Genomic DNA, 26,420 nt, shown 5'->3' on the forward strand with positions numbered 1-26,420 from the left:
TGCATGGGGTAGGGGTGTGGAGGTCTTTGCACAGAACACCCCAAATCCTGCATAAACCACAGTTCCTGGAGGTCAGAGGATACTTTTAGACCTCCTAGGTGTGTTGTTTAAAGGGGGTGGTTCAAGACTGACCTTTGGCCTGGGAGCTTGGGGAGGGGCTGATGGTAAAAACTCCCCTCAAGATAGCTATGTCCTGGGCTGGGAATGTGGCTTAGTGGTAGAGCGCTTGCCTAACATGCATGAAGCCCTGGGTTCGATCCCTCAGTACTACATACACAGAAAAAGCCGGATGTAACACTGTGGCTCAAGTGGTAGAGTGCTAGCCTTGAGCAAAAGAAGCTCCGGCACAGTATCCAGGCCCTGAGTCCAAACCCCAGGACTGGCAAAAAAAAAAAAAAAAAGGCTAGGTCCAAGCCCCTCTCCCACTTTCCCTACCTTTCACGTGTGGACAAAGGAAAGTTAAAAACCAACAACAAAATTCTCAATTGTAAACAAAGTATAAAAGCTCAAAAGCTGTAAGTTGTAAACAAAGTTAAAAAAATAAATAAAAAAATAAATCCCCACCTGTAAACAAAGTAACAATTTTTTGTTTTTTAAGTCCACAGATCTGGACATCAGACAAAGAGCAGTAACACAAGTGAGTTTTGTGAACAGGTCCTAACAATCCTTTTTTTCCCCCTTTATAAGGGAATAAATAACAGAGGGATGGAAGGAGTTTGATTCTGCAGCCCTGGGACCAGAGGGACTGGGAGGCTGGGGGAGGGGGGTATCCTGTAAACATGAGAGACCCAGGCCCCCCAGCATCTACATTCTAGGTCTTGAATTCCCTTGTTCCTGTTCCCTTAGTTCACCCAACCCTCAGAGAATCAAATGGCACCACAACTTTTGCTCAGGTAGGAGCAGGGGCCAGCAGCAGATGCCTCGGCCTACACCCACTGTCTGCAGGGCTGTGTGGGGAGAGGCCTGAGCCCCCTCCCTGAGGGAGAAAGGGAAGCCTTGCTTTGTAAACATGACAGCTGCTGCTACACCAAGCACCTGCAGCATCTGTCCTAGGTCATAAGGCAGTAAGTGGCAGGGACCCCATATACTAAACACACACATCTACAGGGAAGATGGGCCCGAATGAGCCCCCAAGAGGAAATCAGAGGACCTGTTTGCAAGACCCACCCCACCCCCACCGCAGTTCAAGAAGTTTGGTCTGTAGGTCACTGAGGGTAAAAGAAAAAAAAAAAAAGAGGAAAGAAAAAGAAAAGAAAACCAAAGATAAAATTCTGTACTTTAGGTCCTGACAATCTTTAGATCAACCTTAGGGTAGGGTAGAGGAGGGAGGGGACTTGGCCTGTATCTGTTGCCTGTGACAGATGAGGAAAAAAAAGAGCATATGGTCTAAGGAGTCAAATGGGACCAAACGACATCTTTCTCCCTCTCCCTCTGTCCCCTTCCCCCGTCCCAGCTCAGCCTCAGACGCCACCACCTCCCTTCCCCCATCCTCTCCCACCTTCCCACCCCCTTGGGAGACAGAAAAGCTGAAAAATAACATAAGCATCTCTCTCTCTGGTTACAAAGGTACAAAACATATAAAAGTCCTCCCCTTTAGTCCCTGCCTCCTGGGCACCTGTCACGCGCATGCTCGCAGATGTGCAAGGAATCTCCGCTCTGCAGTGAGAGCTGAGAGAGGGCTCCTTGGAGTCTGCCTTGGGATCCATGTCCCGGATTCCTGGAGTCTCTTTCTTGTTGGCCCAAGTCCTCCATTGCCCTCGGCTGGTCCTCAGGAATGACCCTCGCTTCTGGGAACTCTGTAGAGTTGGAGGTAGAAAGGAAAAGTCAGTGCTGAGAGGACCTAATGTCAGGTAGTTCTGGGCTTTACCACTTCCAACTCTCCCAAACTCATCAGCAAGGCTCCATGGTTGCCTACCTCTCTCTCTCTTTGTCCATCTCGCCTCTGTCTCTGTCTCTCTCGTGCTAATACTGGGGCTTGAACTCAGGGCCTAGGTTGTTTTGCTGAAGTCTAGTGCTCTACCACTTGAGCTACAGCTCCATTTCTGATCTTTTTTTTTGTTCATTGGAGATAGGGGTCTCACAGACTTCCTGCCCAAACTGGCTTTGAACCATGATCTCAACCTCCTAAGTAGCTAAAATTACAGGTGTAAGCTACCAGTGCCTGGCTTAGGTCTTTTCTTTTAAGAGCACCTACCTTTTTTTTTTTTTTTGTCAAGTTGTGGGGCTTGAACTCTGGGCCTGGGCGCTATCCCTCAGCTATTCAGCTAAAGTCTAGCGCTCTACCACTTGAGCCACAGTGTCATTTCCGGTTTTCTGGTGGTTTATTGGAGATAAGAGTCTCACAGACTTTCCTCCCCGGGCTGGCTTTGAACTGTGATCCTCAGATCTCAGCCTCCTGAGTAGCTAGGATTATAGGCGTGAGCCACCAGCGCCTGGCTTAAGAGCACCTACTAACCACGTGACACAGGTAATGTCACCAGTCATCACATCTCAAGGAGTTTGTCTCTATAGACCCCTTATAAAGATGAGGAAACTAAGGCTCAGAGAACTCTGACAGAAACTTAAACTCAGAGTTTTGAGAGTTCTGAGCCCCTGCTCAGTCCCCCCATCCTCCTGCCACATGGCCAAACCCCAAGTCTAGAAAACAAGGGGATCCAGGTGGTAAATCAGCTCTCTCTCATCCCTACCCTTCAGCATCCCTTCAGCGCTCCAGACCCCAATCCCAAGAGCTCTCCTTCCTCCTCTTGTCTTTTCTGTTGTTGTTGGTTGTGGGGCTTGAACTCTGGACTTGGGCATTACTATCCCTGAGGTCTTCAGCTGTTGAGCCACAGAGCCACTTCCGGTTTTCTGGTGGCTCATTGGAGATAAGACTCTCATGGATTTTCCTGCCCAGGCTGGCTTTGAACCACGATCTTCAGATCTCAACCTCCTGAGTAGCTAGGGTTATAGGCATGAGCTACAGGTGCCTACCTTCCTTTTGTGTAGTGTGTGTGTGTGTGTGTGTGTGTGTGTGTGCGCGCGCGCGCTGATCTTAGGGCTTGAACTCAGGGCCTGGGTTCTGTCCCCAAGCCTCTCTGCTCAAGGCTAGTGCTGTACCGCTTGAACCCCAGGGCCACTTTTGGCTTTTTCTGAGTAGTTTATCAGAGATGAGAGTCTCAGGAACTTTCCTGCCCGGGCTGACTTTGAACTGTGATCCTCAGATCTCAGCCTCTTGACTAGTTAGGATGACAGGCATGAGCCACTAGCACCCAGCCGGAAGTCTTATCTTTAAAACTCCTATTAGTTTACAATATTTGGAAACCCCTCATCCCTTTCCACATCTACCATTCCTACTGGACTCAACTGCCATTCAGGCTGCAATTTAACCTTCTAAGCCCCACCCTATAGTGCCCCCAGTGGGGAGGAACTTAATATTGACTGAATACAGCCGTGAATGAATTATTTGTCCTTCATGTAAGTCTCTTCAATGTGGCATATCCTGATGCCCCACATAATCCCTTAACAAAAGCCCTTTGAATGGCAGGGTGCCGGCAAGGGGGGGTGGGGGGGGAAGCACAGGCCTGTCATCCTAGCTACTCAGGAGGCTGAGATCTGAGGATCACAATCTGAAGCCAGCTCAGGCAGGAAAGTCCATAAGACCCATTATTTTTGGTCAGTTGTGGGGCCTGAGGATTATCCCTGAGCATTTTTTGCTCAAGCCTAGCACTCTACCACTTCAAGCCACAGCACCACTTCCAGTTTTGTAGTGGTTCATTGGAGATAAGTCTCACAGTCTTACCTGCCTAGGCTGACTTTGAACTGTGGTCCTTAGATCTCAGCCTCCTAGATAGCTAGGATGACAGGCGTGAGCCACTAGTACCCAGTTGTCCATGAAGTCTTTTTTTTTTTTTTTTGCTAGTTCTGGGCTTGAACTCAGGGCCTGGATGCTCTCCCTGAGCCTCTTTGTGCCCAAGGCTAGCACTCTATCACTTGAGCCACAATACCACTTCTGGCTTTTTCTATGTATGTGGTACTAAGGAATCAAACCCAGGACTTCATGCATGCTAGGCAAGCATTCTACTACTAAGCCACATTCCCAGCCCCTTCATGAGACTTTTATCTCCAATCAACCACTAAAAAGTCAAAAGTGGAACAGTGGCTCATGGGTAGAGCTTTAGCCCGGAGTAAAAAAGCTAAGGGATAGCTGAGTGCCGGTGGCTCACGCCTGTCATCCTAGCTTCTTGGGAGGCTGAGATCTGAGGATCGTGGTTCAAAGCCAGCCTGGGTAGGAAAGTCTGTGAGACTCTTATTTCCCAAAAACACTACTCAGAAAAAGCTGGAGGTGATGTTGTGGCTCAAGTGGTAGAGTGCTAGACTTGAGCAAAAGAAGTTCAGGGACAGCACCCAGGTCCAGAATTCAAGCTCCAGACCTAGCAAAGAAACCCCAAAAAACAAAAAACAAAAAAAATGGAGCGACAGTGCCCAAGCTCTGAGTTCAAGCCCCAGCAGTAATACAAAAACAAACAAAAGCAGGCTTTTCAGTCTGGCATATCCTGGGTCCCACATGACCTCTTAATCAGAGCCTCCTTGAACAAAGACTCCCCTTTTCTTCATTGCCCCTTGCAAATACTGGGTTACCTCCCACTTAGAGGCCTTGACTCCCAACTTGCCCTTTCTTCTTGCTCCAGCCTTTTGGGAGGCTCTTATCTGGGAGGTTGGGGGAAGGGAGGCTGGCTGCAATAATCACAAGCTTGGCAAGTCCCTGCTGGTTACTTTCCCACTGCCTGCCAGAGACCATGCGGGGCCAGCCGGAAGTCATCTCTACTTGCCTGCTAGTCCCACCCCCCATTCTGTGATGGAAGCCAGGTACGCAGGAAGTTGCCCTGAGTGGAGGAGGGTGTTGGGCCTCGCTTACTCTGAGTCAGGTGACAGCTCTGAAATACTGTGTGACGTGGCAGAGCGAGGCGTGGAGGGTCCCAGGGCTGAGGCTGTGGCGGAAGGGGTGGCGGTGGTGTGTGGGCCGGAGGGCGTGCTGGATGACTGCACAGACGAGAGGGCTGAGGAGTTGAAAGAGGCAAGGATGGAAGAAAGGATGTCCAGCTGCTCTGTGGAAGGACCATGGCTGGGGCCGCTGGCCAGCTCCTCCCTAGCTCTGAGCGGCTGTGGCGGGGGGCCCAGGGCCTCCCGTGAGGGATGCTGACCAGGCCCCTGATCCAGGGGTTCTCGAGAGTTTGAACTCCTACACGGAGTGTCCAGGGGCCTGGATGGCAAGTGGGGATCCCTCGAGAGTTGCCGCTGAGGAGAGAGGGGCAGAGGTGGGTGCTGAGGCTCGAGGTCCCGGGGACGGCGGGGTGGGGGCAAGGTGCTCAACCATTCTCGGGGTGCCCCTAAATCCAATGCATCCCGTGATCCAAAGCGACCAGCCATGGTACCAGGATAGTCCCGGGGTGGCTGCCTCCGTGGTAGGGTACTGCCCCGATCTCGGGGTTCGAGGCGACATGGTATAACAGCATCTAGGCGTTCTTGGGAACCAGGCCTGCTCAGGGGATGTAGTCGAGGGAGAGGGGCCTCTTCTAGTTGTTCTCGGCTCAGCTGCCGCCGAAGGAGCAGATCCAGTTGTTCTCGAGAAGAATAGCGACTGGCTGGCTGGGAAAGACTGCCAGTGCCCCCACCAGCATAGATGCGACCATAAGAGGCAGCTGGCACAGCACGGTGGCCTAACGTGGCTGCCCGGCACCAGGACAACTCTGGAGCGCCTCGAGTCTGTGGCATCAGTGGGTATTGCAACCGGTTCTTCAGGATGCCTAGGGACAAACAGAACAGCAGCCAGGGAATGGTGGGGGTGTCGGGGTGGGGGTGCAGGTGAAGAGGGGAAAAGATCCCCTAGATCGGGGCTTGTGACAAGCCATTTGAGTCCCTATAATGGAGTTGAGCTGGGCATGGGTAGCTCACACCTGTCATCCTAGCAGAGATCTGAGGATCCAGGTTCAAAGCCAGCCCTGAGCAGAAAAACCTGTGACACTCTTATTAATCATCTCCCAAAATGCTGGAAATGCTAACCTTGAGCAAAAGAGCTCCGAGATAGGGCTGGGAATGTGGCTTAGTGGTAGAGTGCTTGCCTAGCATGCATGAAGCCCTGGGTTCGATTCCACATAAGTAGAAAAAGCTGAAAGTGGCGCTATGGCATGGTAGAATGCTAACCTTGAGCAAAAGAAGGTCAGGGACAGTACCTAGACCCTGAGTCCAAGCCCCAGGACTGGTGGAAAAAAAAAAAGAGCTCAGAGACAGCACTCAGGCCCCAAGTTCAAGGCACAGGACTGGTGCACAACCGCGCATGCCACCCCAAACATAAACAAAACAAAACAAAACTTAGGGAAGGGCAGAGGCAACTCTGAGAGGACACTCATGAATCCAGCTACTTCTAATTGTTGTCTGTCACTCTCTGTCCCCCAGACATCCCTCAGACACCCGTGACACACCAAGTACAAACTCAACACCTCTGACTCTCACTCCCCAGTGTCCATGAACAGAAAGTGTTTCTTTTTTTTTTCTTCTTTTTTTTTTTTATTTTTGTCGGTCATGGGGCCTGAACTCTGGGCCTGGGCGCTGTCCCTCAGCTCTTCAACTCAAGGCAAGCACTCTACATTTGAACCATGGCACCATTTCTGGCTTTTTCTGCTTCTGTGGTGCTGAGGAATCGAATCTAGGGCCTCATGCATGCAAGGCAAGCACTCTACCACTGAGCCACCTTCCCAGCCCATCTTTTCCTGTTAGTAGTGGGGCTTGAACTCAGGGCCTGGGTGCTGTTCCTGAGTGAGGTCTTTTGCTCTTAGAGCTCTACCACATTGAGCCACAGCACCATTTCCGGCTTTTCCGACCACTTCCAATTTCCTGGTGGTTCATTGGAGATACGAGTCTCACGGGGGTGAGGGAGAGAGGTGGAGGGATTTCTAAATCAGAGGAAGCTGAGCTCTTGGGATTTGGGATCAGGAAGCTGAAATCTGCCCCCCCCACCCCCTTTCCTCAAACCCAATTGCATCCAAAGGTCAAAGGTCAGAGATCATACCTTTTCTCTGGCGTTGGGCTCTGCCCAGGGTGGTTTCATCCCCACTGGTCAGGGCCAGCTCGGGCTGGTTGTTGTTGGCTGCATCTTTACTGGTGTCTAGGCCCAGACGCCTTTCAGAGCCCCAGGTCTGCAGGGCACAGGGGCTTGCTTCACACTCTCCCAGGGCTGGCCAGCAGGAGAGGAGGTCATTCCCATCCACATCTGTGAAGCCAGAGCAGGGAACAGGATCATCTGGTTTTGATCATGGTAGTTGTCACACACAGTGACCCCTCGACTCTTTCTCTTTGCCAGTCCTGGGGCTTGAACTCAGGGCCTGGGCACTGTCCCTGAATTTCTTTTGCTCAAGGCTAATGCTCTACCACTTGAACCACAGCACCATTTCTGGCTTTTTTCTGTATATGGGGTACTGAGGAATGGAACCCAGCTTCATGCATGCTAGACAAGCACTCTACCACTAAGCCACATTCCCAGCTGACCCCTGGACTCTTGTAACCCTTTAAACCCTGGCCATTTGCACTGAGCAGGAAGGAGAACAGGAGAAAGTGCTGTTTGGCTGAGGAATCAGAAAAACCAGACTGAACTCCAATCCACAGGAAAGCCAAGAAGCTGGAGGGAAATCCTATCAACCAGGACCTCATCCTGCAGTTCCCAGGACCCCCTGAACACATTAGATACCTAGACAGGAGCCAGGTGCTAGTGGCTCACACCTGTCATCCTGGTTACTCAGGAGGCTGAGATCTGAGGATCACGGTTCAAAGCTAGCCTAGGCAGGAAAGATGATGAGACTCCTATCTCCAAGGAACCATCAGAAAACCAGAAGTGGCGCTGTGGCTCAAAACACTAGCCTTCAGCAAAAACCTCAGGGGATGGTGCCTAGGTCCTGAGTTCAAGCCCCAGCAGTGCGCGCATGCACGCGCGCACACACACACACACACACACACACACACACACACACACACACACACACACACACACACACACACGAAAGCTTGTACATGAGAGGATCCCAATGGGTCTCAGACCCAGACATCCTGACATCCTGAGGACAGACAGGGTCCCTGATTCACATCCAAGTGAAATATGAGGTGCCCCTTCGTCATCCATGGGGTCAGAGGATTCTTGTCACCTTTGGGGTGGCTAAGGAGCCTCTCGCTCTGGGCGGCCCGGCGGAGTGGACGTTGGAAGCGCCCTCGTGTCCGGCCATTGTCCTCGCTTTCTGAAGATGGGATGGACAGACTCCTTTCCTCTTCTAAGGACAGGTCACTGTCAGAGTCAGAGTCTGCTCCTGGAGTTGGAAAAGGCAGGAGGAAAGTACAGCAGTTGCCTGGGGAGGTGAGAGTCCCAGGGGATAGAACAGGGCAAGAAGCCAGGCACTGGTGGCTCCCGCCTGTCATCCTAGCTACTCAGGAGGCTGAGATCTAAGGATTGTGGTTCAAAGTCAGTCCTGGGCAGGAAGACCCATGAAACTCTTATCTCCAATGAACCATCCCAGAGACAGAAGTGGAGCTGTGGCTCAAGTGGGAGAGCTCTAGCCTTGAGCATAAAAGCTCAGAGACAAGCACCTAGGCCCTGAATTAAAGCCCTAGGATAAGAGACTAGGAAGAACTTGGAATAGAATTGGCAGCAACAGAGCTGGGACTTCTTAGGGATGAGTTCACAGTGGGTTGGGAGAGCCAGGGCTGGGTTTTAGGTGATTTCCTTGAGGTAATGATGGGGGGGGGGGGGGCGGGGGGAGTACTCATCCCACTCAGCCACAGCTCCCCAATTTTAGCCAAAGAAATGGGATCAGGGAGAGACCCACTGCCTCCCTCCTCCCTTGACCCAGGGCTCTAACTCCACCAGCATCTCGATGAAACATTGCCACGTCCAGGTCAGTGGGGCCAGCATGAGCCTGGATGGTGTGTTCAGTGTGGTCAACAGCCGAGCCATGTCGAACCAGGACATTGTCCCTGGAAGTGCAGAAGAGGGGATCATGCTAAGAAGCTTTGGGGAAATGGAACTGGACTAAGCTCTGGGTGGTGATCATTTACCTGAGGTAGCTGCGGCCCCGTTGGCTGTCCTGGTCCTGGGCCCGGCCAGAACGGGCACTGCTCACTGACGAGACAGTAGAGGCACCCAGAGTGATACGGATGAGGCCACTCTCCTCGAAGAGAGCCGTGTTGTTATAGGCCCCAGGCCCCTGGGGAGGAGGGGAAGATGGGTGGGACAGGGATGTGAGGCCAGGCTTGAGGAAACCTCAAAACTGAAAGCTGGGGTATATATGGCTTAAGGGTAGAATGCTTGCCTAGCATGCATGAGGCCCTGGGTTCAAGTCCTCTGTACCATAGACAGAGAAAAAGCCAGAAATGGCACCGTGGCTCAAGTGGCAAGAGTGCTAGCCTTGAGCAAAAAGAGGCTCAGAGACAGTGCCTAGGTCCTGAGTTCAAGCCCCAGGAGTGGCAAAAAAAAGGGGGGGGACAAAACGGGGAGACCTCCTTGGACTCTGAATCCCAACCTCTCTGGGCCCTGGCAGTCCCTCACCGGCCCTGGTGCTGGCCTTGGCTCTTCTGGTACTGCCTTCTTGCCTAGACAGGCTGGTGTCCAGGCGGCCCGGGCATCTGCATTCAGGATACAGAAGAGCAGTAACACGGCCAGGCCCTGTGGGTCAGCGAGAATCAAAGAAGGGTCATTGAGAGATCACAGAAGGTCAAAGGAGGGCCCATTGGGAGGTCTAGTGGGGCCAGTAGACATTTCTAAAGGTCAACAGTGGGGTATCAAGTCACTGTAGGGAGTCAGTGATGAGTCCAAGTTGGGGGAAAAGGGGCTCAGAAAGGGACTTGGGGAAAGGCAGTGAGGCAGTGAGGGCGGGGGGGGGAGGGAAGGGGTCAAAGGCAGGAGTGCATGGGGTCATTGACAATCTGGGGGTCAACTGGAGATCAGGAGAGCTGCAGCCGGGTGCTGGTGGCTCACGCCTGTCATCCTAGCTACTCAGGAGGCTGAGATCTGAGGATCACAGTTCAAAGTCAGCTTGGTCAGGAAAGTCAGTGAGACTCCTATCTCCAATAAACCACTAGAAAACCAGAAGTGGTGCTGTGGCTCAAGCGGTAGAGCGCTCGTCTTGAGCTGAAGAGCACAGGGACAGTGCCCAGGCCCAGAGTTCAAGCCCCATGCCCAACAAAAAAAAAAAAGGAGAGCTGTAGGGTTAAGGTCAATCCAAGGTCAATACCCAGCCTGACCTCAGTGGATCTAGCTGAGAACTCCAGCTGTCCTGTCTGGTTCTGAAAAGAACACCCAACCAGCACCCATCATCCAGTCAATAGGAGCTCCAGGCCTTAGGACAATGCCCTATCTAGGGTGCCGAAGGTACCTGGAGGCCACAGAGTCCAGCATGGAGGTAGTGGAAGGCCAGGATGCTGTGGTTAACTGACAGGAGGCCAAAGAGCCAGGAGGTACTGACCAGCAGAAGGAGCAGAAAGGAACTGCGCAGTGTCCTGCTGTGGCGGGAAGACATGCAGAGGTCAAGCAGGGCTGGAGGAAGGCCACGCCAGGACACAACAGGGCGGGGGTCACATGGAGATGTGGAAGAGAAAGAACTCACACAGAAACATGGAGCACTGAGGAGACTAGGGAAGAGGAGCAGTCACGCAAAGAACGGGAAGAGCACTATGGGAGCCATGGAAAAACATGGGGAAGACACAGGAATATGGAGCGATTTGAAATCACAGAAAAGACAGGGCAAGGGCTGGGAAGGTGGCTTAGTGGTAAAATGCTTGCTTTAGCATGCATGAAGCCCTGGGTTCGATTCCTCAGTAACATGTCCACAGAAAAAGCCAGAAGTGGCGCTGTGGCTCAAGTGGTAGTGTGCTAGCCTTGAGGAAAAGTAGCTCAGGGACAGCGCCCAGGCCCTGAGTTCAAGCCCCAGGAAAGGAAAAGAAAGAAAGAAAAGACAGGGCAAGCTGGGTGCTAGTGGCTCATGCCTGTCATCTTAGCTACTCAGGAAGCTGAGATCTGAGGATCACGGTTCAAAGCCAGCCAGGGCAAGAAAGTCCATGAGACTCTTATCTCCAATGAACCACCAGAAAACCGGAAGTGGTGCTGTGGCTCAAGCGCTAGAGTGCTAGCCTTCAATGAAAGAGTTTGAGGACAGCGCCCAGGCCTTGAGTTCAAGCCCCACGACTGACCAAAATAAATAAATAAATAAAGACAGGTCAGGAGAACCATGAAGACAGAAGAACGGGAATGTGGAGCAACATACGACAAAGGTACAGAGAGGGACCACAGGCCAGGCAGGTGTGACTTTTTCCCTTCATGCAGAATTTGGAGCTCAAACGACACCAGGGGTCTTCTGGGATGGGGAGTGGGGGTCTGGGCCTGACCCCACCCATGCAGGTGTCATCCTGACAATGATCCCAGCCAACTCACAACACAGAGGTCTTCTTCGCCTCCCTCTGCCCTGTGGAACAGGCTGTGCGGGCAGCAAGGAGAAACATGGTCCCATTCATCTGGACCCATGATCGGCGTGTCCAGCCAGGCAGGATGGAAAAGGAGAGAGAGGAATAGTGAGAGACAATGAGACACAGACCAAGTGATACTGAAAGGCAGAAAAAGTGAGAAACATACACACAATCATGCTCCTTGAGGTGGTGGGGGAGGAGGGGGGGGGGGGGGAAGAGATCAGAAACAAAAAGAGATAAAGGAGCTTCAAATCACAGGAGCTGGCACCAAGTAGCTTATGCCTGTAATCCTAGCTACTCTGGAGGCTGATATCAGAGAATCACAGTTCAAACCAGCCAGGGGGAAACAAAGTCTATGAGATTCTACTTTTTGGTCTTTGGTTTTTTATTTATTTTTTCCTTGTCAGTTGTGGGGCATGAACTCAGGGCCTGGGCACTGTCTCTGAGCTTTTCTACTCCAAGCTAGTACTCTACCACTTTGAGTCACAGCTCCACTTCTAGTTTTCTGGTGATTATTTGGAGATAAAAGTCTTATGCGGGGACTGGGAAGGTGGCTCAGTGGTAGAGCGCTTGCCTTACATGCCTGAGGCCCTGGGTTCGATTCCTCAGCACCACATAAGCAAAAAGAAAACAGCCAGAAGTGGCAGTGTGGCTCAAGTGGTAGAGCACTAGCCTTGAGCTGAAGATATGAGGGACAGTGCCCAGGCCCAGAGTTAAGGCCCCATGACCGGACCCAAAAAAAAATAAAAGTCTTATGGGGGCTGGGAATGTGGTTTAATAGTAAAGTGCTTGCCTAGCATGCATGAAGCCCTGGGTTTGATTCCTCAGTACCACATCCACAGAAGAAGCCGAAAGTGGCCCAGTGTCTCAAGTAGTAGAGCACTAGCTTTGAGCAAAAAGAAGCTCAGGGACAGTGCTCATGCCCTAAGTTCAAACCCCAGGACTGGCAAAAAAAAAAAGGTCTTACGGACTTTTCTGTCCAGGCTGGCTTTGAACTTCAATCCTCAGATCTCCTGATTAGCTAGGATGACAGGCTTGAGCCACCAGTGCCAAGCTGTCTATGAGATTCTTGTTCACCTAACCACCAAAAAATTGAAAGTGAAGGTGTGGCTCAATTGTTAAAGCACTAGCCTTGAGCAAAAAAGGCTTACACACACACACACACACACACACACACACACACACACACACACACACACACACACACACACACACACACACACACACGGGGCCAGTGTCGATAGCTCACACCTGTAATCCTAGCTATTCAGGAAGCTGAGATCCCAGGATCATGGTTCAAAGCCAGCCCAAGCAGGAAAGCCTGTGACACTCTTATCTTCAATAAGCCACTCAGAAAACTGGAACTGGTGCTGTGGCTCAAGTGGTAGAGCGCTAGCCTTGAGCTGAAGAGCTGAGGGACAGCACCCAGAGTTCAGGCCCCACAACCGACAAAGAAAGAAAGAAAGGAAGGAAGGAAGAAAGGAAGAAAGAAAGAAAGAGTGACCAAAGCCAGGTGCTGATGGCTCATGTCTATAATCCTAGCTACTCAGGAGGCTGAGATCTAAGGATGAAGGTTCAAAGCCAGCCTGGGTAAGAAAGTCTGTCAGACTCTTATCTCCAATGAACCACCAGAAAGTGGAAGTGGAGCTGTGGTTCAAAATGGTAGAATATTAGTCTTCAATGAAAAAGCTCAGGGACAGTAGCCAGGCCCTGAGTTCAAGCCCCAGGAGCAGCAGCTCCAACACAACAAAAAAGAAATAATGACCAAAAGAGAAAGAGAGGGAGAGAGAGACAGAGACAGAGATGTAGAAAGAAGGAGGCAGGAGAAGTGCTAAGCCTGGCATAGTGCCTGCTCCCATCTCCCTAGAACTTGAATCTAGGACCAGACACTGGAGAAGAAAGGAGCCCAAGAAATGTATAGACAGCCAACCTGGTGCCCTCAGCACTCTCCCTCACACCCTCCCTTCCCCTTGGGAGGGAAGCCCACAGGTGGCACACAAGTTGTGCCTAGCGCCGGGCACTTACCACTATGACAAGGATGACAGGGCCGGCAAAACTCCAGATGAGAGGTTCGTGGATAGAGATCCAGCAAAAGTCAGGGTTCCCGTAGCCCTCGGGGTCCAGGCCAACAGCGAGACCTTGGAAAAAAGAAAGGATAGACCGAGAGTTCAGACTGCCTACGAGTGAGCAGCAGAAAAGGGTAAGAGTAAGTGGATTCCTCCCTGTGGAGATGGGGGGCGGGGAAGGAAGCTGCCGGGAGGTTAATGTTGGCGAATATGATCCAGAATGAGGAGCATGGAACTGGGTCGGATCAAGTGATGGACAGAGGTTGGGGGCGGGGTCATAACGGTGAGTGGGCGTGGCCTCACCCAGCAGCACAGCGGGGACGCCCCAGCCCAGGGCATGGTAGAAGCGCATGGCACCACGGTCCACGTTGCGTGGCTCAACTTGCATGCGGTAGAGGTGCAGGCCCTGCACCAGGAGCCACGCAAAGGTGCTGAGGAAGAAGTAGTGCAGGAGGATGGCCACCGCAGTACACACCAGCTGAAGGCAGAGCGTGTATGTTGGGGGTGGGGTGGTGGTCAGGACCTCTCCTGACCCCTCCCCAAACATCTGCTTCCCACCTCTGCCCCCAAAACCGCAGCATCTTTTACCCCAAACCTTAGTCCCTGAACTCGGACGCTGAGCCTTGCCCCCAGTCCTTTTCAACTCCCCCCAGATTGGAGACAACAGGACAACATGAAAACCTAAGCCAGGTGCCAGTGGCTGACGCCTGGCTACTTAGGAGACTGAGATCCGAGGATCGTGGTTCAAAGCCCGCCCAGGCAGGAAAGATCATGAGACTTTTATCTATAATGAACCATCAGAAAACCAGAAGTGGAGCTGTGGCTCAAAGTAGTAGAGCACTCGCCTTGAGCTGAAAAGCTCAGGGACAGTGCCCAGGCCCTGAGTTCAAATGCCAGGACTGACAGGAGAAAAATAGAAAAAAGAAAACCTGGTTGTGGGTCCGGTGGATCCCTAAGAGGAAGAGGAGCTCGGCCACCCCCAAGGCTGCTGCAACATTGGCATGGATCCCACACACATTGGACTTGAGGCTGCGCAAGCTCAGTAGGAGGGCTGCTGTCAGCACCAGGGCAGCCACTGACATGGCTATGATCACATGCGTAAATATAGCCAGCAATTCCAGGTCGCCCTCCAGCCGCTGGGGACACACAGAGATGGTCACTGGGAATGGGAGCAGAACTTTCCTTGCCCCATTTTTCCAGATGTTGCATACAGTCTCACCTCACGTGGAGAGGCATCCATGAGAATCCCGAAGGTGCCTGTCCGGCTGCAGCGACACCAGGCATGGGACCCGTTCCTGTGCACCAGCTCACAGTCCCGCGCTGTCCACATGCCATGCTGCTCTTCCCTGAAACCACAGGACACATAGCCCTGCCTTCTCCTCCCCGCCTGTGCCCCACCACAAGGAAGGACGGTCTTGGAAGAGGTTCATGGGAGAGGAGCTGAGCCTTTGGTCGTGGGGCTTGAACTCAGGGCCTGGGCACTGTCCCTCAGCTCTTCAGCTCAAGGCTAGTGCTCTACCCCTTGAGCACCACTTCTGGCCTTTTCTGTTTATGTGGTACTGAGGAATGGAACCCAGAGCTTCATGCATGTTAGGCAAGCGCTCTACTACTAAGCCACATTCGCAGCTATAGGAAGATTCTTAACGGGTTTAGTGACACAGACAGGGGCCTCAAGCGGGGGAGTGGGGGACAATCAGTTGGCTTCCTAGGGCCTAACAGAGGGACCAAAAGAGTTCCAGAATGGAGTCCTCACGGGCCAGGTGGGTCCCACTGCACGCAGATCGCCTTGCTCCTATTAGCTGTCTGTAGCAGGCGGAACTCAAGGCTGATGGGGGACTCCAGGACACCCCTTAAGAAGTTGCGTCCATGGAACACAGCCACGCTGACCACCGGAGAGTTCATTACAGGGTTTTGGGGCAGCCTGAGGAAACACACATCTGAGTTTGGACACCTACAATACCACTACCCCCGCTCCTGCCCCAACCACCACCAAACACACCTACTTAAGCTCTTGTTTTAAAAGTGCAAGACCAGGTCTTGAATTTGGTACCTGACGCTTTGGCTCATTTGCTGGTGCTCTACCAGCTAAGCCACACCTCCAACCCCACCCACATAAGATCTGACAATCTACCCACCCCATACCAGTTGTTATAGCTAACCATGGATCTAGGATCTAGGAAGTTTTCTAAGAAAACTTCCAGCCTCTGCTGGGTTGCTGGGATTTGAAGACTCACTCCCCGGACTGAGGACTGAGGCCTGAGTAACTCTGTCTGGTCAGTTCTGCCTCAAAATTTCCCTTCCATCACCCTTAGGACTCCAACAGTCAGTGTCTGCCTATCTCTATCAGCCAGTTAGGCCAGGTAGAAACTCACAGGAAGTTTGGGGGCAGGACCAAACTGGGAGTAGCTCTACCCATGGTACCTGGCACCTCGGCGCTCAGCCTGGAACTGGGCAGGGAGCAGACCCCCCAAGGTGCGGTACACGAGGAGGATGACAATGGAGATGCCGAGTTCCGGTTCGGGTTCTGGGGGAACCGGTGGGGGAACCACACTGGAGACACTGGAGTTTTCTGTGCTGCTTCCTGTGGGAAGAACTGTTGGGGCAGAAGGGAAAGTCATTGTCAGTGACCTTTGAACCCGAGCACCCACAATCCCAGTACCAAGCATGGGGATCTGGTCCCTGCAGGTCCACTGCTAGGAAGTGGGGAAGGGGCCTATTAAAGAAACGTTCAAGCCAGGCACCTATGGCTCATGCCTGTCATCCTAGCTACTCAGGAGGCTGAGATCTGAGGATCATGGTTCAAATCCAGCCCGGGCAGGGAAGTCCCTGAGACTCTTATCTCCAATAAACCACTCAGAAAATCAAAAGTGGCGCTGTGGTTCAAGTGGTAGAGTGTTTGCCTTGAGCTGAAGAGCTGAGGGACAGTGCCCAGGCCCAGAGTTCAACCCCACAACTGAAAAAACAAAGCAAAACAAAAAGAAAACTGCAGGACATAGCACTGTGGCTCAAATGGCCCAGTGCTAGCCTTGAGTGAAAAATGTAGGAGGCAGTGTTCAGGTCCTGTGTTCAAGCTCCAGTAGTGGCACAAAAAGAAAAGAAAAAATTTTAAAAAAAGGGAAAAAGGAAAAGAAAATAGAAAAAAAGGAAAAAAAATGAAGAAGAGTCATATACCAGTAGGTCATACCTGTAATCTTAGTTACTCATGAGGCTGAAATTTGGGTATCGTGGCCTAAAGGCAGCCTGGGAAGGAAAGTCTGTGAGACTTTTCTCTCCAATAATTTACCCCCAAAAAACAAGCCAGAAAAAAAGAGGAGGAGGAAGAGGAGGAGGAGGAGGAGGGAAAAGGGGGAGAAGAGGGAAGGGGGAGGGGAAAGGTGGTGTGGCTCAAGTAGTAGAGTGCTAGCCATGACCAACAACAAAAAAAGTTCAGGGACAGCTCCTAGGCCCTGAGTTCAAGTTCCAGGATGGCACAAAACCAAAAAAATTAAAATTAAAATAGAAGGCAACATGTTTGTTGTAGGGAAGGACAGGGAGACAGGACCTGTTGTGGGGATTACTCAAGGTTTTTTGTTTTTGTTTTTTTGTGCTGATCCTGGGGCTTGAACTCAGGGCCTGGGCACTGTCCCTGAGCTTCTTTGTGGTCAAGGCTCCCACTCTACCACTTGAGCCATGGTGCCACTTCCGGCTTTTTCTGTGTATGTGGTACTGAGGAATCGAACCCAGGGTTTCCTGCATGCTAGGCGAGCATTCTACCAACTAAGCCATGTACCCAGCCCTCAAGGGCTCTTACCTTGGGATGGGGATGGCCGTGGAGTTTGGGAAGGCAGTAACACATGGGTATGAGGATCCCAGGCATCCTGGCCCCGAAAAAGGTTGCTGTGGTAACGAGGGTAGCGATGGGTACTCTGTGCAGAACTAGGGTGTTCCATGCGGTCGATACTGAGCACTGCCCAGAAGAGAGAAAAGTGACCCCCTCAAGGACCTTTCTTCCTATAACAAGGGTCTCACTCCCATCTACCCCATGGTGCACCTTATTTATTTTTTGCCAATCCTGGGGCTTGAACTCAGGGCCTGGGCACTGCCCCTGAGCTTCTTTTTTGCTCAAGGCTAGCACTCTACCACATGAGCCACAGCGCCACTTCTGACTTTTTCTGTGTATGTGGTACTGAGGAATCGAACCCAGGGCCTCATGCGTGCTAAGCAAGCACTCTACCACTAAGCCACATTCCCAGCCCCTGCACCTTACTTTTCTGAGCCACATTTTCCTTGCTATTAGTGCAGGGCCTTTTTCTAGCAAGTGCTGATGGCATCAGTAGTGTCAGCCTTTTGGATCTACAAATTCTTGCTCTCCCCCCACCCCCTCTTTAGGTTGTCTTTTTGTTTTGGTGTTGGTGGTTGCGGGGCTTGAACTCAGGGCCTGGGCACTGTCCCTGAGCTCTTTGAGCTCAAGGCTAGTGCCCTACCACTTGAGCCATAGCTCCACTTCCGGTTTCATGTGGTTCATTGGAGATAAGAGGCTCACGGACTTTCCAGCTCAGACTGGCTTTAATCCAGTAACCTCAGAGCCCAGCCTCCTGAGTAGCTAGGGTGACAGGTGTGAGCCACTAGGCTACCCAGCAGCCCTTGCTCTTTCCCATCCCCGTCCCGCCCTACCCTCTCCACCACGCACTGATATTGGGTGTCACCAGCCCCACGGGATTCAGGTAAGTGAGTTCCATGTTCCTCGCCAGCGTGGCTGCGTATTCCTCCAGATGTTGTACCAGGCCTGCGCTGCCAGGGGAGGCCCCGGGGGCCCGCTGCCCCAGGGCTGCCCACAAGTCCTCGGTCTCTGGAGCAAGCAGTGCAGAGCCAGCCCACAGTAGATTCTGGAAGGATGGAGATAATACAGTTGGGTTTAACTAGGTAGTGAGAATGTTTAAAGAGATAGGGCAGATATGAGAGGACTGCCCAGTTACTCAGAAAGGGAACCAGGAAGCAAGAAGGCGGGCTGGATAGTGCAAAGGAAGGGAAACAATCCAGAACATTTATTTCCCCACAGGTCTGATTTAATGATCTCTTACAGGTCAATTGTAGTCATGGGGCTTGAACTCAGGGCCTAAATGCTGTCCCTAAACTCTTCAGCTCAAGGCTAGTGCTCTACCACTTGGAGCTATAGCTCCACTTCCAGTTTTCTGGTGCTTAACTGGAGAGAAGAGTCTCACTAACGTTCCTGCCTGGGCTGGCTTTGAACCACGATCCTCAGATCTCAGCCTCCTGAGTTGCTAGGAATATAGGCAGGAGCCACCAGCACCTGGCTTGCAGGTCTGTTCTTGAGCTGAGGATCTAGGGCTGGGAGATGAGGGAGCTGGGATGCAAAAGAACAGGGGGAATCTCAGAGCTAGTTTATGGGAACACAGGATGTAGGCCTACCTCATTGAAGTGGGCATCTTGTGTGGCTGTCAGGCCAAATCCTCGTTGACGGCTTTCAAAGGCCAGCAAATAAGCCAGCAGGCGGGCAGTGACGCGGACATCTTGACTAAAGTAGTAGTCGGCCTGGCCAGTCACTTCACGTAGTCTCTGAGCTAGCTTCTTGGCCTCCACCGTATCTAGTGCCGTCTTGTTCAGCTCTAGACCATCCAGCTGCCGGGACAAGAATGCAAATATTGGGGCTGGGAAGGTGGCTCAGTGGTAGAGTGCTTGCCTCGCATGCATGAGGCCCTGGGTTTGATTCCTCAGCACTACATAAGCAGAAAAAAGCCAGAAGTGGCACTGTGGCCCAAGCGGTAGGGTGCTTGCCTTGAGCACGAAAGCTTAGGGACAGTACCCAAGCCTTGAGTTCAAGCCCCAGAACACACACACACACACACACACCACAGGCTTACAGGATGAAAGGTTTGACTAGACTGAAGGAAAAGCCCAGGGTTGGGGGGGTCATCAAGAGATAGGATGTGGGATCTGGAGCCCACCCCAAACCTTGAGTACAAGTCTGGGCAGAGCCTTACCAGCAGGCTGAGTTCTCGAAAGGCAGGGGACGTACAGTTGAAAAGGTCGGGCTCCAGCCATCCGTGGTCTTCATCACACAACCGCACAGCAGCACCTAGGGGCAGGTAACCCCTTGATTTACCTTTGCTAACAGGGTGACCACAGCCCCCTCTAATTCTGGGGGGGACGCCCTGCAGTATGGGCCTCTATGGCTTGATACCTAGATGTTGCAGCCCAGATCCAGATGGGTGCCCAGGGGCTTGCTTTGCTGGCCAAAACCTGAGAGGTTTTGTGGACCATGCTCACCACCACACACATAATAGGGCACAAGGATGAACTGAGCATGCGCGCACGTGCACACACACATTCATTCCAACACACACACGGGCCAGGATGAGTTCACAGACAGGCCAGATTCACATTCACACACACACACACACACACATTTTGCTCACACACACATATGTGACAGCAAGCACACAGACACATAGTACTCTCTCAATTACACACAAACACACCAACACAGACAAGGTCTTCCAGGACTATGTGGGACCCATGTGGGGGTGGGATTTAGAGTCCTCCATACATTTTAATTAGTTATCCCAATGGTGACTGTCTGTGGGGTTGGGATGGAAGGTGACCTGGGCTTGTTAACTAGCAAACAGAAGGGACCCTAACCTAGATACAGAACCCTGAATCCCCTCAAGACAGACCCACAGACGCATGCACAGGCACAGAATGACATATGCAGGAGCATGCGCACACAGATTATCTCTGTTCAGCCATGGCACAGATCCCAAGCAGCAGGGAGGGGCTGTTGGCGGCCTCAGCCAGAGGGGTAGGGCTGCAGCTCAGCCAATTAGGGAAGAGCCTCAGGGAGTGGAGCAAGGTCTCCATAGGTTATAGGCAGTAGGGAGGAATCTGAAGGGAACCCAGGAGATCTGGCAACCAGTAGGGGCCTCCAGAGACTTCTGGTAATAGGGAATGGATTTTTTTTTTAGGGACCTCCGGCAGTAGGGAAGGGGGACTGCAAGGACCTTAAGCAGCACGAGGGATCTGCAAAAGCTCTGGCAGTGGGAGGGGGGGGCAGCGCACCTGAGCAAACACGTACCCCTTACCTGCACCCCGCATTCCTGCCCAGAAGCCAAGAGAAACAGACGGAGGCTTAATGAGGGTGTAAGGGCGAGACCCAGAGTCCCCAGAGGGTAGGAAGGACCTCACACACATTCCTACCCGACTCCCACCTCTTGGCAGATACAAGGCCCCCCCAGTTTAGGAAAAGAGGTGGCTCTAGCAGTCAGGGAACAGTCCCTGCTCCTTCCCTGAGCTATGTTTTGCCCATCATTACATACTCACCCAGGGCCCCCCGGGGACAAGGCACTGTTGCCAAGACACCGAATTTGGTCTGAGGCCACCACACACCAGATCTCAGGGACTTGGGGCAGGCATCGTAGAGCACTACGGAGAGAAAAAGCACTGAAGATGACAGGCCAGATGTCTGGGCAGGTGACTCAGAGGTAAGAGTGCTTGCCTTGCATGCATGAGGCCCTGGGTTCGATTCCTCAGCACCACATAAGCAGAAAAAGCCAGAAGTAGCTCTGTGGCTCAAGTGGTAGAGCGCTAGCTTTGAGCAAAAAAGAGCTCAGGGACAGCACCTGGGCCTTGAGTTCAAGCCCCATAACCAGTGGGGAGGAGGGGGAGGGAGAAGGTAGGGCATGGAAGCTATAGGTAGAACTGGGTAGAGTCTGCTCACCTCGGCAGCCGCTGGCCGTCACTTCTGCAAAAGGACTGTCACAGCTGTTACACTGGCGGCCAAGGGCTCCTGGGCGACAGGGACACTGGCCACTGTGGGGTGCACAGGAGCGCGAGGTGGAACCCACCGGGTAGCAGTCACATGGGAGGCAGGAGTCGCTGCCCCGAGGTCGGTAATGGAACTCCTGTTTGAGGATAGGTCAGGGGCCTGAAGTCAGAGGTCAGGGTTTAAGGTAGGGATCTTAGGCCTTTGGTTCAAAGGGTGAAAGAATTAGGGGTTCACAGGCCCAAAGGAAGACTAGCCTGATAGGAAGATAAGAGAAGGCTTAGGGGCGGCAATTAAGTCACAGGACACAGGTAAAAGCCCCAAATCAAGAAGTAGAGGTTAGCTAGCTGTCGAAGGAAGGTATTTAAAAGTCAGGGGGAAAGCCAAGAGCTGGTGGCTCACACCTGTAACGCTAGTTACTCAGGAGGCTGAGGATATGAGGATCGTGGTTCAAAGCCAGTCTGGGCAGGAAAGTCCCCCAAGACTCTCATCTCCAATGAACCACCAGAAAACTGGAAGTGGCACTGTGTGGCTCAAAGTGGTAGCACTGGGGGCTGGGAAGGTGGCTCAGTGGTAGAGCACTTGCCTTGCATGCCTGAGGTCCTGGGTTTGATTCCTCAGCACCACATAAGCAAAAAAAAAAAAAAAAAGCCGGAAGTGGTGCTGTGGCTCAAGTGGTAGAGCACTAGCCTTCAGCTGAAGAGCTAAGGGACAGCGCTCAGGCCCAGAGTTCAGGCCCCATAACCAGATCCCCCCCAAAAAAGTGGTAGCACACTAGCCTTAGTGAAAGAGTTCAGGGACAACGCCTAGGCCCTGAGTTCAAGCCCTACAGCCAACATAGATAGATAGATAGATAGATAGATAGATAGATAGATAGATAGATAGATAGATAGATAGATAGATAGATAGATAGATAGATAGAATAAAAATAAATAAAAAGTCAAGGGGAACCAAGTGTTTGTGCCTGTAATCCTAGCTACTCAGGAGGCTGAGATCTGAGGATCACAGTTCGAAGCTAGCTCTGACAGGGAAGCTAGCTCTGGCAGGAAAGTCTGTGAGCCTCTTATCTCAGCAAAATCCTGAAGTGGAGCTTTGGCTCAAAGGGTAGAGCATCAGCCTTGGGTAAACAAGGGACAGTAACCGAGGCCCTAAATTCAAGTCCTAATATGGTCTTCCCCTGCCCCCCTCCCAAAAAAAAGGTCAGTGGCCAGGCAAACCTTGCAGTGACACTGCCCATTCGTCTTGTTGCAGTTGGGGTCAAAACCCTTGTGGACATCACAGTTGCAGGGCCCACAGTTTGGGGTCCCCCACCATCCCCGAGGACACTGCTGGTCCATCCTGGGGATGAAATGAGGTATAAGGGCCTTCCCTTTAGCTCAGTGACCCTCCCTGACCCCTTCTAGCCTCTCAGTCTCCAGCCTCTCACCTGTGTTCACAGTGGTGACCAAAATAGCCAGTTACACAGTCACAGGTATAGCCATGGGGAGCCCCTGGGAGGTGCCGGCAGGACCCCTGATTCTGACATGGGTTCAAGAGACACACATCCACACATCCCGGGCCATAGTAACCTACAGATTGGGTCAAGAAGCTTAGAACGAGGCTGGGAAGGTAGCTCAGTGGTAAAGTGCTTGCCTCGCATGCATGAGGCCCTGGGTTCAATTTCTCAGTACCATATAAACTGTAAAAGCCAGAAGTAGCACTGTGGCTCAAGTGGTAGAGCGTTAGCCTTGAGCTGAAGAGCTGAGGGACAGCAGCCAGGCCTAGTCTCCTCTGTGCCCTCCAGTCTCCACACCCCCCACACCCCACCCCACGGCCCTACCTGGCCAGCAGGTGCAGGAAAAGGTCTGCCAGAGGTCAAGGCAGTCAGCATGAGGTGGACAGGGTCCCGATGCGCAGGCGTTGGTCACGACACAGCCCGGCTCCACATTCACTCGGTGGGTGGGAGGTAGCAGGGTTGGGGACCCCAAAGGTGTTGAGCCGAGCCACAGCCCCTGTGGATACAGCCAGCAAGGGGTTAAGCCCCAGGTCAAGGTACCCCAACATCAAGCGCTCCAGAGCCAGGCACTCTGTTTGATGATTCCCTGACATGCAGTCTCCCCCCGTCCTTTAAAGACAGCCCTAACATAGCACCCACACATTGAAATGCTGCCCTAATGAGATTCCTAATGACTCTCACCTCCATTACCACACACAAAGGATTGACCTATTCCTGATTGCTCTGGATCTTTATTCTCCCTCCCTCTTCCCCCCCCCCCCCCACCAAGTCAACCTACTTTAATGCTGCTTTTCAAGTCCCTAGGAGCTGCTAATATCCCACTCATGACCCTTAATGGCCCCCATACCAAGTTCCCATGCTGATTCCCACCTGGACGCAGCCGACCAGACCCTGAGGAACCTCCTCCTTACTGCTGGGGGGCAGGCCGCCCACATGGAGTTGCTTTACCTTCAGGCCCTGAAGCTCACTCCCCACAGCCATGGTGTCCTGGAGGAGGTAGATCATCAGTCCTAAGAGTGGGGTACCTAATGGAACCCTAGCATATCCTAAAGTCAGCATTGGCCTTCTTCTAGCCTACTATGAACCAGTGCTCAGAGAGGGCTTTTCCTTCTTGGAGCCAACTTTGAACTATTACAATCTTGACCTGAAGTAGGGTGGGATTAGGGAAGGGATCAGGAGCTTTTAAGAGGTCAGGCAAAGTTCTGGCTATATAAAGACTCCTCAAGACTAGGCCAGGATTCTGACTAGCTTCCCTGACATGAAGACCTCCCCATGGGCTCACCTGGCTGGTAGAGTGGGCTTAGAGCAGGGATATGCGTAGAGACTGGAGGAAGAACATCAGAGGGAACAGAGAGGAAGTGGGCTAGGGGGTAAGGTCAAATGAGGTGAAGTCTGATTGGAAGACTGAGAATCGGGTCAGAGGTCAGACCTGGAAGAGGCTGAAGTCCAAGGAGACCAGGAAGACATGATGGCCCCTCCGGCCACCTGGCTCCTCCTGCAGTTCCAGTCTCAGATCATGCCATCGGCCATCACTGACAGTCATCTGATCCAGCAGGAGGTGGGCAGCCCGGCCTGAGCCTCTGGTTACTGTTATGGACAACAACCCCTGATCTACCTGTGGGTCGAGATGTAGAATCCTAGGGTTAGAGCCCCACATTGGGCTGAGGCTAGGAGATCAGATCAGAGGGTTCAGCAATCAGGAAGATCAAAGAGCAGAACAAGAGAGTCAAAGATCTACCTGCAGCCAGGGTACTATGCCAGGTGGCATTGTGTTGTTGGTATGGGTTGGGGGCAAAGGGCAGGACCAAGGGTCAGTTAGAACAAGGAAGAGTTACGCTTATCTCTTGCACCTGCAGAGGGGAAAAGAGTCAAGGGGCCCGAGGCGGGGGTTATCCATATTTCCAGGATATCTGAGAAATATGGTATGTGACCAGGCCTAGACTTCTCATCAGAGACTGGGAACCAAAGGGATAGGAAAGGATTTAGAAAAACAGACACACCTGGCAGAGGAGCGTGCTGTGTGGCCCAACCTGCACTTGCATCAGGACCCCCTGTGTTGCCCGTGTCCGAAATGCCAGCCCCAGGTACCACGGCACAGACACAGCCATGTCATTTCCAAAGTCCCAACTCAGTGTGCCGTTGCCATGGAAATGGTAAGGATGGGCCATGGCTGAGGGGGATAAGAGAAGCAGGGTTATAGGCCCCTCCCTAGAAACAGACCTTCCCCTCTGAGCCCCCTCCGGCCCTGTGTTGTCTGTCCAACTCACTGAGCCGACAATCTTTGCCACCAAAGCCCACAGGGCAGTCACAGTTGAAGCCACCCCAGCGCTCTGAGCAGATGCCACTGTTCTTGCAGGGACCTGAGTCACAAAAGTGCAGCTTGGCCTGGCAGCCTGGGAGAGGAAGGTGTGTGGGAGATACGAGAACATGACAAAAGGGTACGTGATCTCAGGATACTGGGGTGTAGAGGGACTGAAAATGGACCAGATTTCAGCCTCATGTTGGGTTAGAGATGGAGCTGGTAGAGAGGTAAGGCCCTAAAGGCACTTCGTTGGGGTCAGATACAGAGTCACCCTGTGCGGCCCTCCACCCACTGCTTATGGGGACAAGGCCATAAGGGAACTGGGGGGTGGGGGAGGCCAGTGGAGGCTTCAGGCCTACCTGCTACTGTGCCATTGTTTGCGACGAAGGACGCCATGTCCACTCGGCGGCCGTCGATGTGCAGGTCTCGCATGCAGCCAATGAAGTCCTTGTGGGACACGGGAAAGTTCTCCGGGAGGTTGGGGACACCCCCCAGAAGCAGAGGGCCCGTCAGGTCCAGGGACCTGGGGGTCAGTGGTCTGGGTCATTGGTAGGACTGGGACCAGAGGATAGAGTCACTTGTGGAGAGCCACTGGGAGTTATGGGGGGAGAGGAGGAGGGGTAAAAACTGAGGGCAGAGTGACTGAGGAAAGAGGTCAAGCTAGGGGAAGGAGTTTAGGGGTGCAAAGGAGAGATCATGATGAACAGATGGTCTGGAGAAAGATTGGGGAGTTGGGGGTGAGGACTCTGATGAAGGCGAGGCACTTAGGTGGCTGAGATAGGAGGTGGAGAAGTGGGATTGGGGAGTGAGATCAGTAGGGCTGGGTGTGAAGTTACAAGGCTGGGGATGTGTGACATTAGACACTTGGGTGAAGGGGTAAGGAGGGGGGGCGGAGGTGGAGACTTTGGTAGACCAGATGCCTGACGACTACCAAAAGACTTATTTGTGTGTGGAAGCATGAACTCAAGAGGTAAAAACAGGATCGGGGGCTAGAGTGAGTAGGCATTAGGATCTTTGAATGGAGAGGGAATCCTGGCAGTGTAGGGGAGAGGACAGGGAATTTGGCAGGCTGGGGTATGTGAAGCATTGGGGTGGGCTGTGGTTAGCAGTGGGCATAGGGATGGGGGGTGGGGTAGGGGCCTCACTTCTTGGAGCTTGTTTGTACACCAGCAGCCGCACATGAATAGTTGCCAATCTCGGCACCAAACTGCAGAGCCACAGCCACATTGCAGTCATCCACGCTCAACACAGCCACCTTGTCCTTGGAAGGGCCCTGAGCACCCCCTAGGGCATCTGTCCGGGGCTAAAGACCCAGGCACA

The 26,420-nt window shown here is 52.6% G+C and overlaps 1 protein-coding gene across 3 annotated transcripts in view; it reads right to left on the minus strand.

The window, feature by feature from the left end:
• Positions 1-387: 387 nt before the first annotated feature.
• Celsr3 (cadherin EGF LAG seven-pass G-type receptor 3) overlaps positions 388-26,420 on the minus strand; it is a 35,150-nt gene continuing 9,117 nt past the window's right edge. Inside the window, exons 6-36 of one of the 3 annotated variants that reach the window (XM_042665960.1) lie at positions 26,246-26,403; positions 25,460-25,623; positions 25,066-25,191; positions 24,799-24,968; positions 24,228-24,413; positions 23,669-23,785; positions 23,123-23,294; positions 22,730-22,871; positions 22,521-22,641; positions 21,259-21,442; positions 20,862-20,963; positions 20,624-20,638; positions 19,526-19,620; positions 18,954-19,163; positions 18,214-18,409; positions 17,335-17,490; positions 15,966-16,137; positions 15,298-15,465; positions 14,764-14,890; positions 14,474-14,680; positions 13,848-14,022; positions 13,504-13,616; positions 11,447-11,526; positions 10,392-10,515; positions 9,566-9,682; positions 9,076-9,224; positions 8,885-8,994; positions 8,172-8,330; positions 7,046-7,246; positions 4,895-5,783; positions 388-1,796 (exon numbers count right to left, since the gene is read on the minus strand). In XM_042665960.1, the coding sequence (XP_042521894.1) occupies positions 1,769-1,796; positions 4,895-5,783; positions 7,046-7,246; positions 8,172-8,330; positions 8,885-8,994; positions 9,076-9,224; positions 9,566-9,682; positions 10,392-10,515; positions 11,447-11,526; positions 13,504-13,616; positions 13,848-14,022; positions 14,474-14,680; positions 14,764-14,890; positions 15,298-15,465; positions 15,966-16,137; positions 17,335-17,490; positions 18,214-18,409; positions 18,954-19,163; positions 19,526-19,620; positions 20,624-20,638; positions 20,862-20,963; positions 21,259-21,442; positions 22,521-22,641; positions 22,730-22,871; positions 23,123-23,294; positions 23,669-23,785; positions 24,228-24,413; positions 24,799-24,968; positions 25,066-25,191; positions 25,460-25,623; positions 26,246-26,403 (5,133 nt within the window). In that variant the 3' untranslated portion in view covers positions 388-1,768. Of the gene's footprint in view, positions 1,797-4,894; positions 5,784-7,045; positions 7,247-8,171; positions 8,331-8,884; positions 8,995-9,075; positions 9,225-9,565; positions 9,683-10,391; positions 10,519-11,446; positions 11,527-13,503; positions 13,617-13,847; positions 14,023-14,473; positions 14,681-14,763; positions 14,891-15,297; positions 15,466-15,965; positions 16,138-17,334; positions 17,491-18,213; positions 18,410-18,953; positions 19,164-19,525; positions 19,621-20,623; positions 20,639-20,861; positions 20,964-21,258; positions 21,443-22,520; positions 22,642-22,729; positions 22,872-23,122; positions 23,295-23,668; positions 23,786-24,227; positions 24,414-24,798; positions 24,969-25,065; positions 25,192-25,459; positions 25,624-26,245; positions 26,404-26,420 lie in introns of all 3 variants that reach the window. The other 2 variants (XM_042665959.1, XM_042665958.1) reach the window with 2 other exon arrangements.

Source organism: Dipodomys spectabilis, unplaced genomic scaffold (assembly GCF_019054845.1).
Source record: "Dipodomys spectabilis isolate Male_0828 unplaced genomic scaffold, ASM1905484v1 ptg000360l, whole genome shotgun sequence".
NCBI lineage: Eukaryota > Metazoa > Chordata > Mammalia > Rodentia > Heteromyidae > Dipodomys > Dipodomys spectabilis.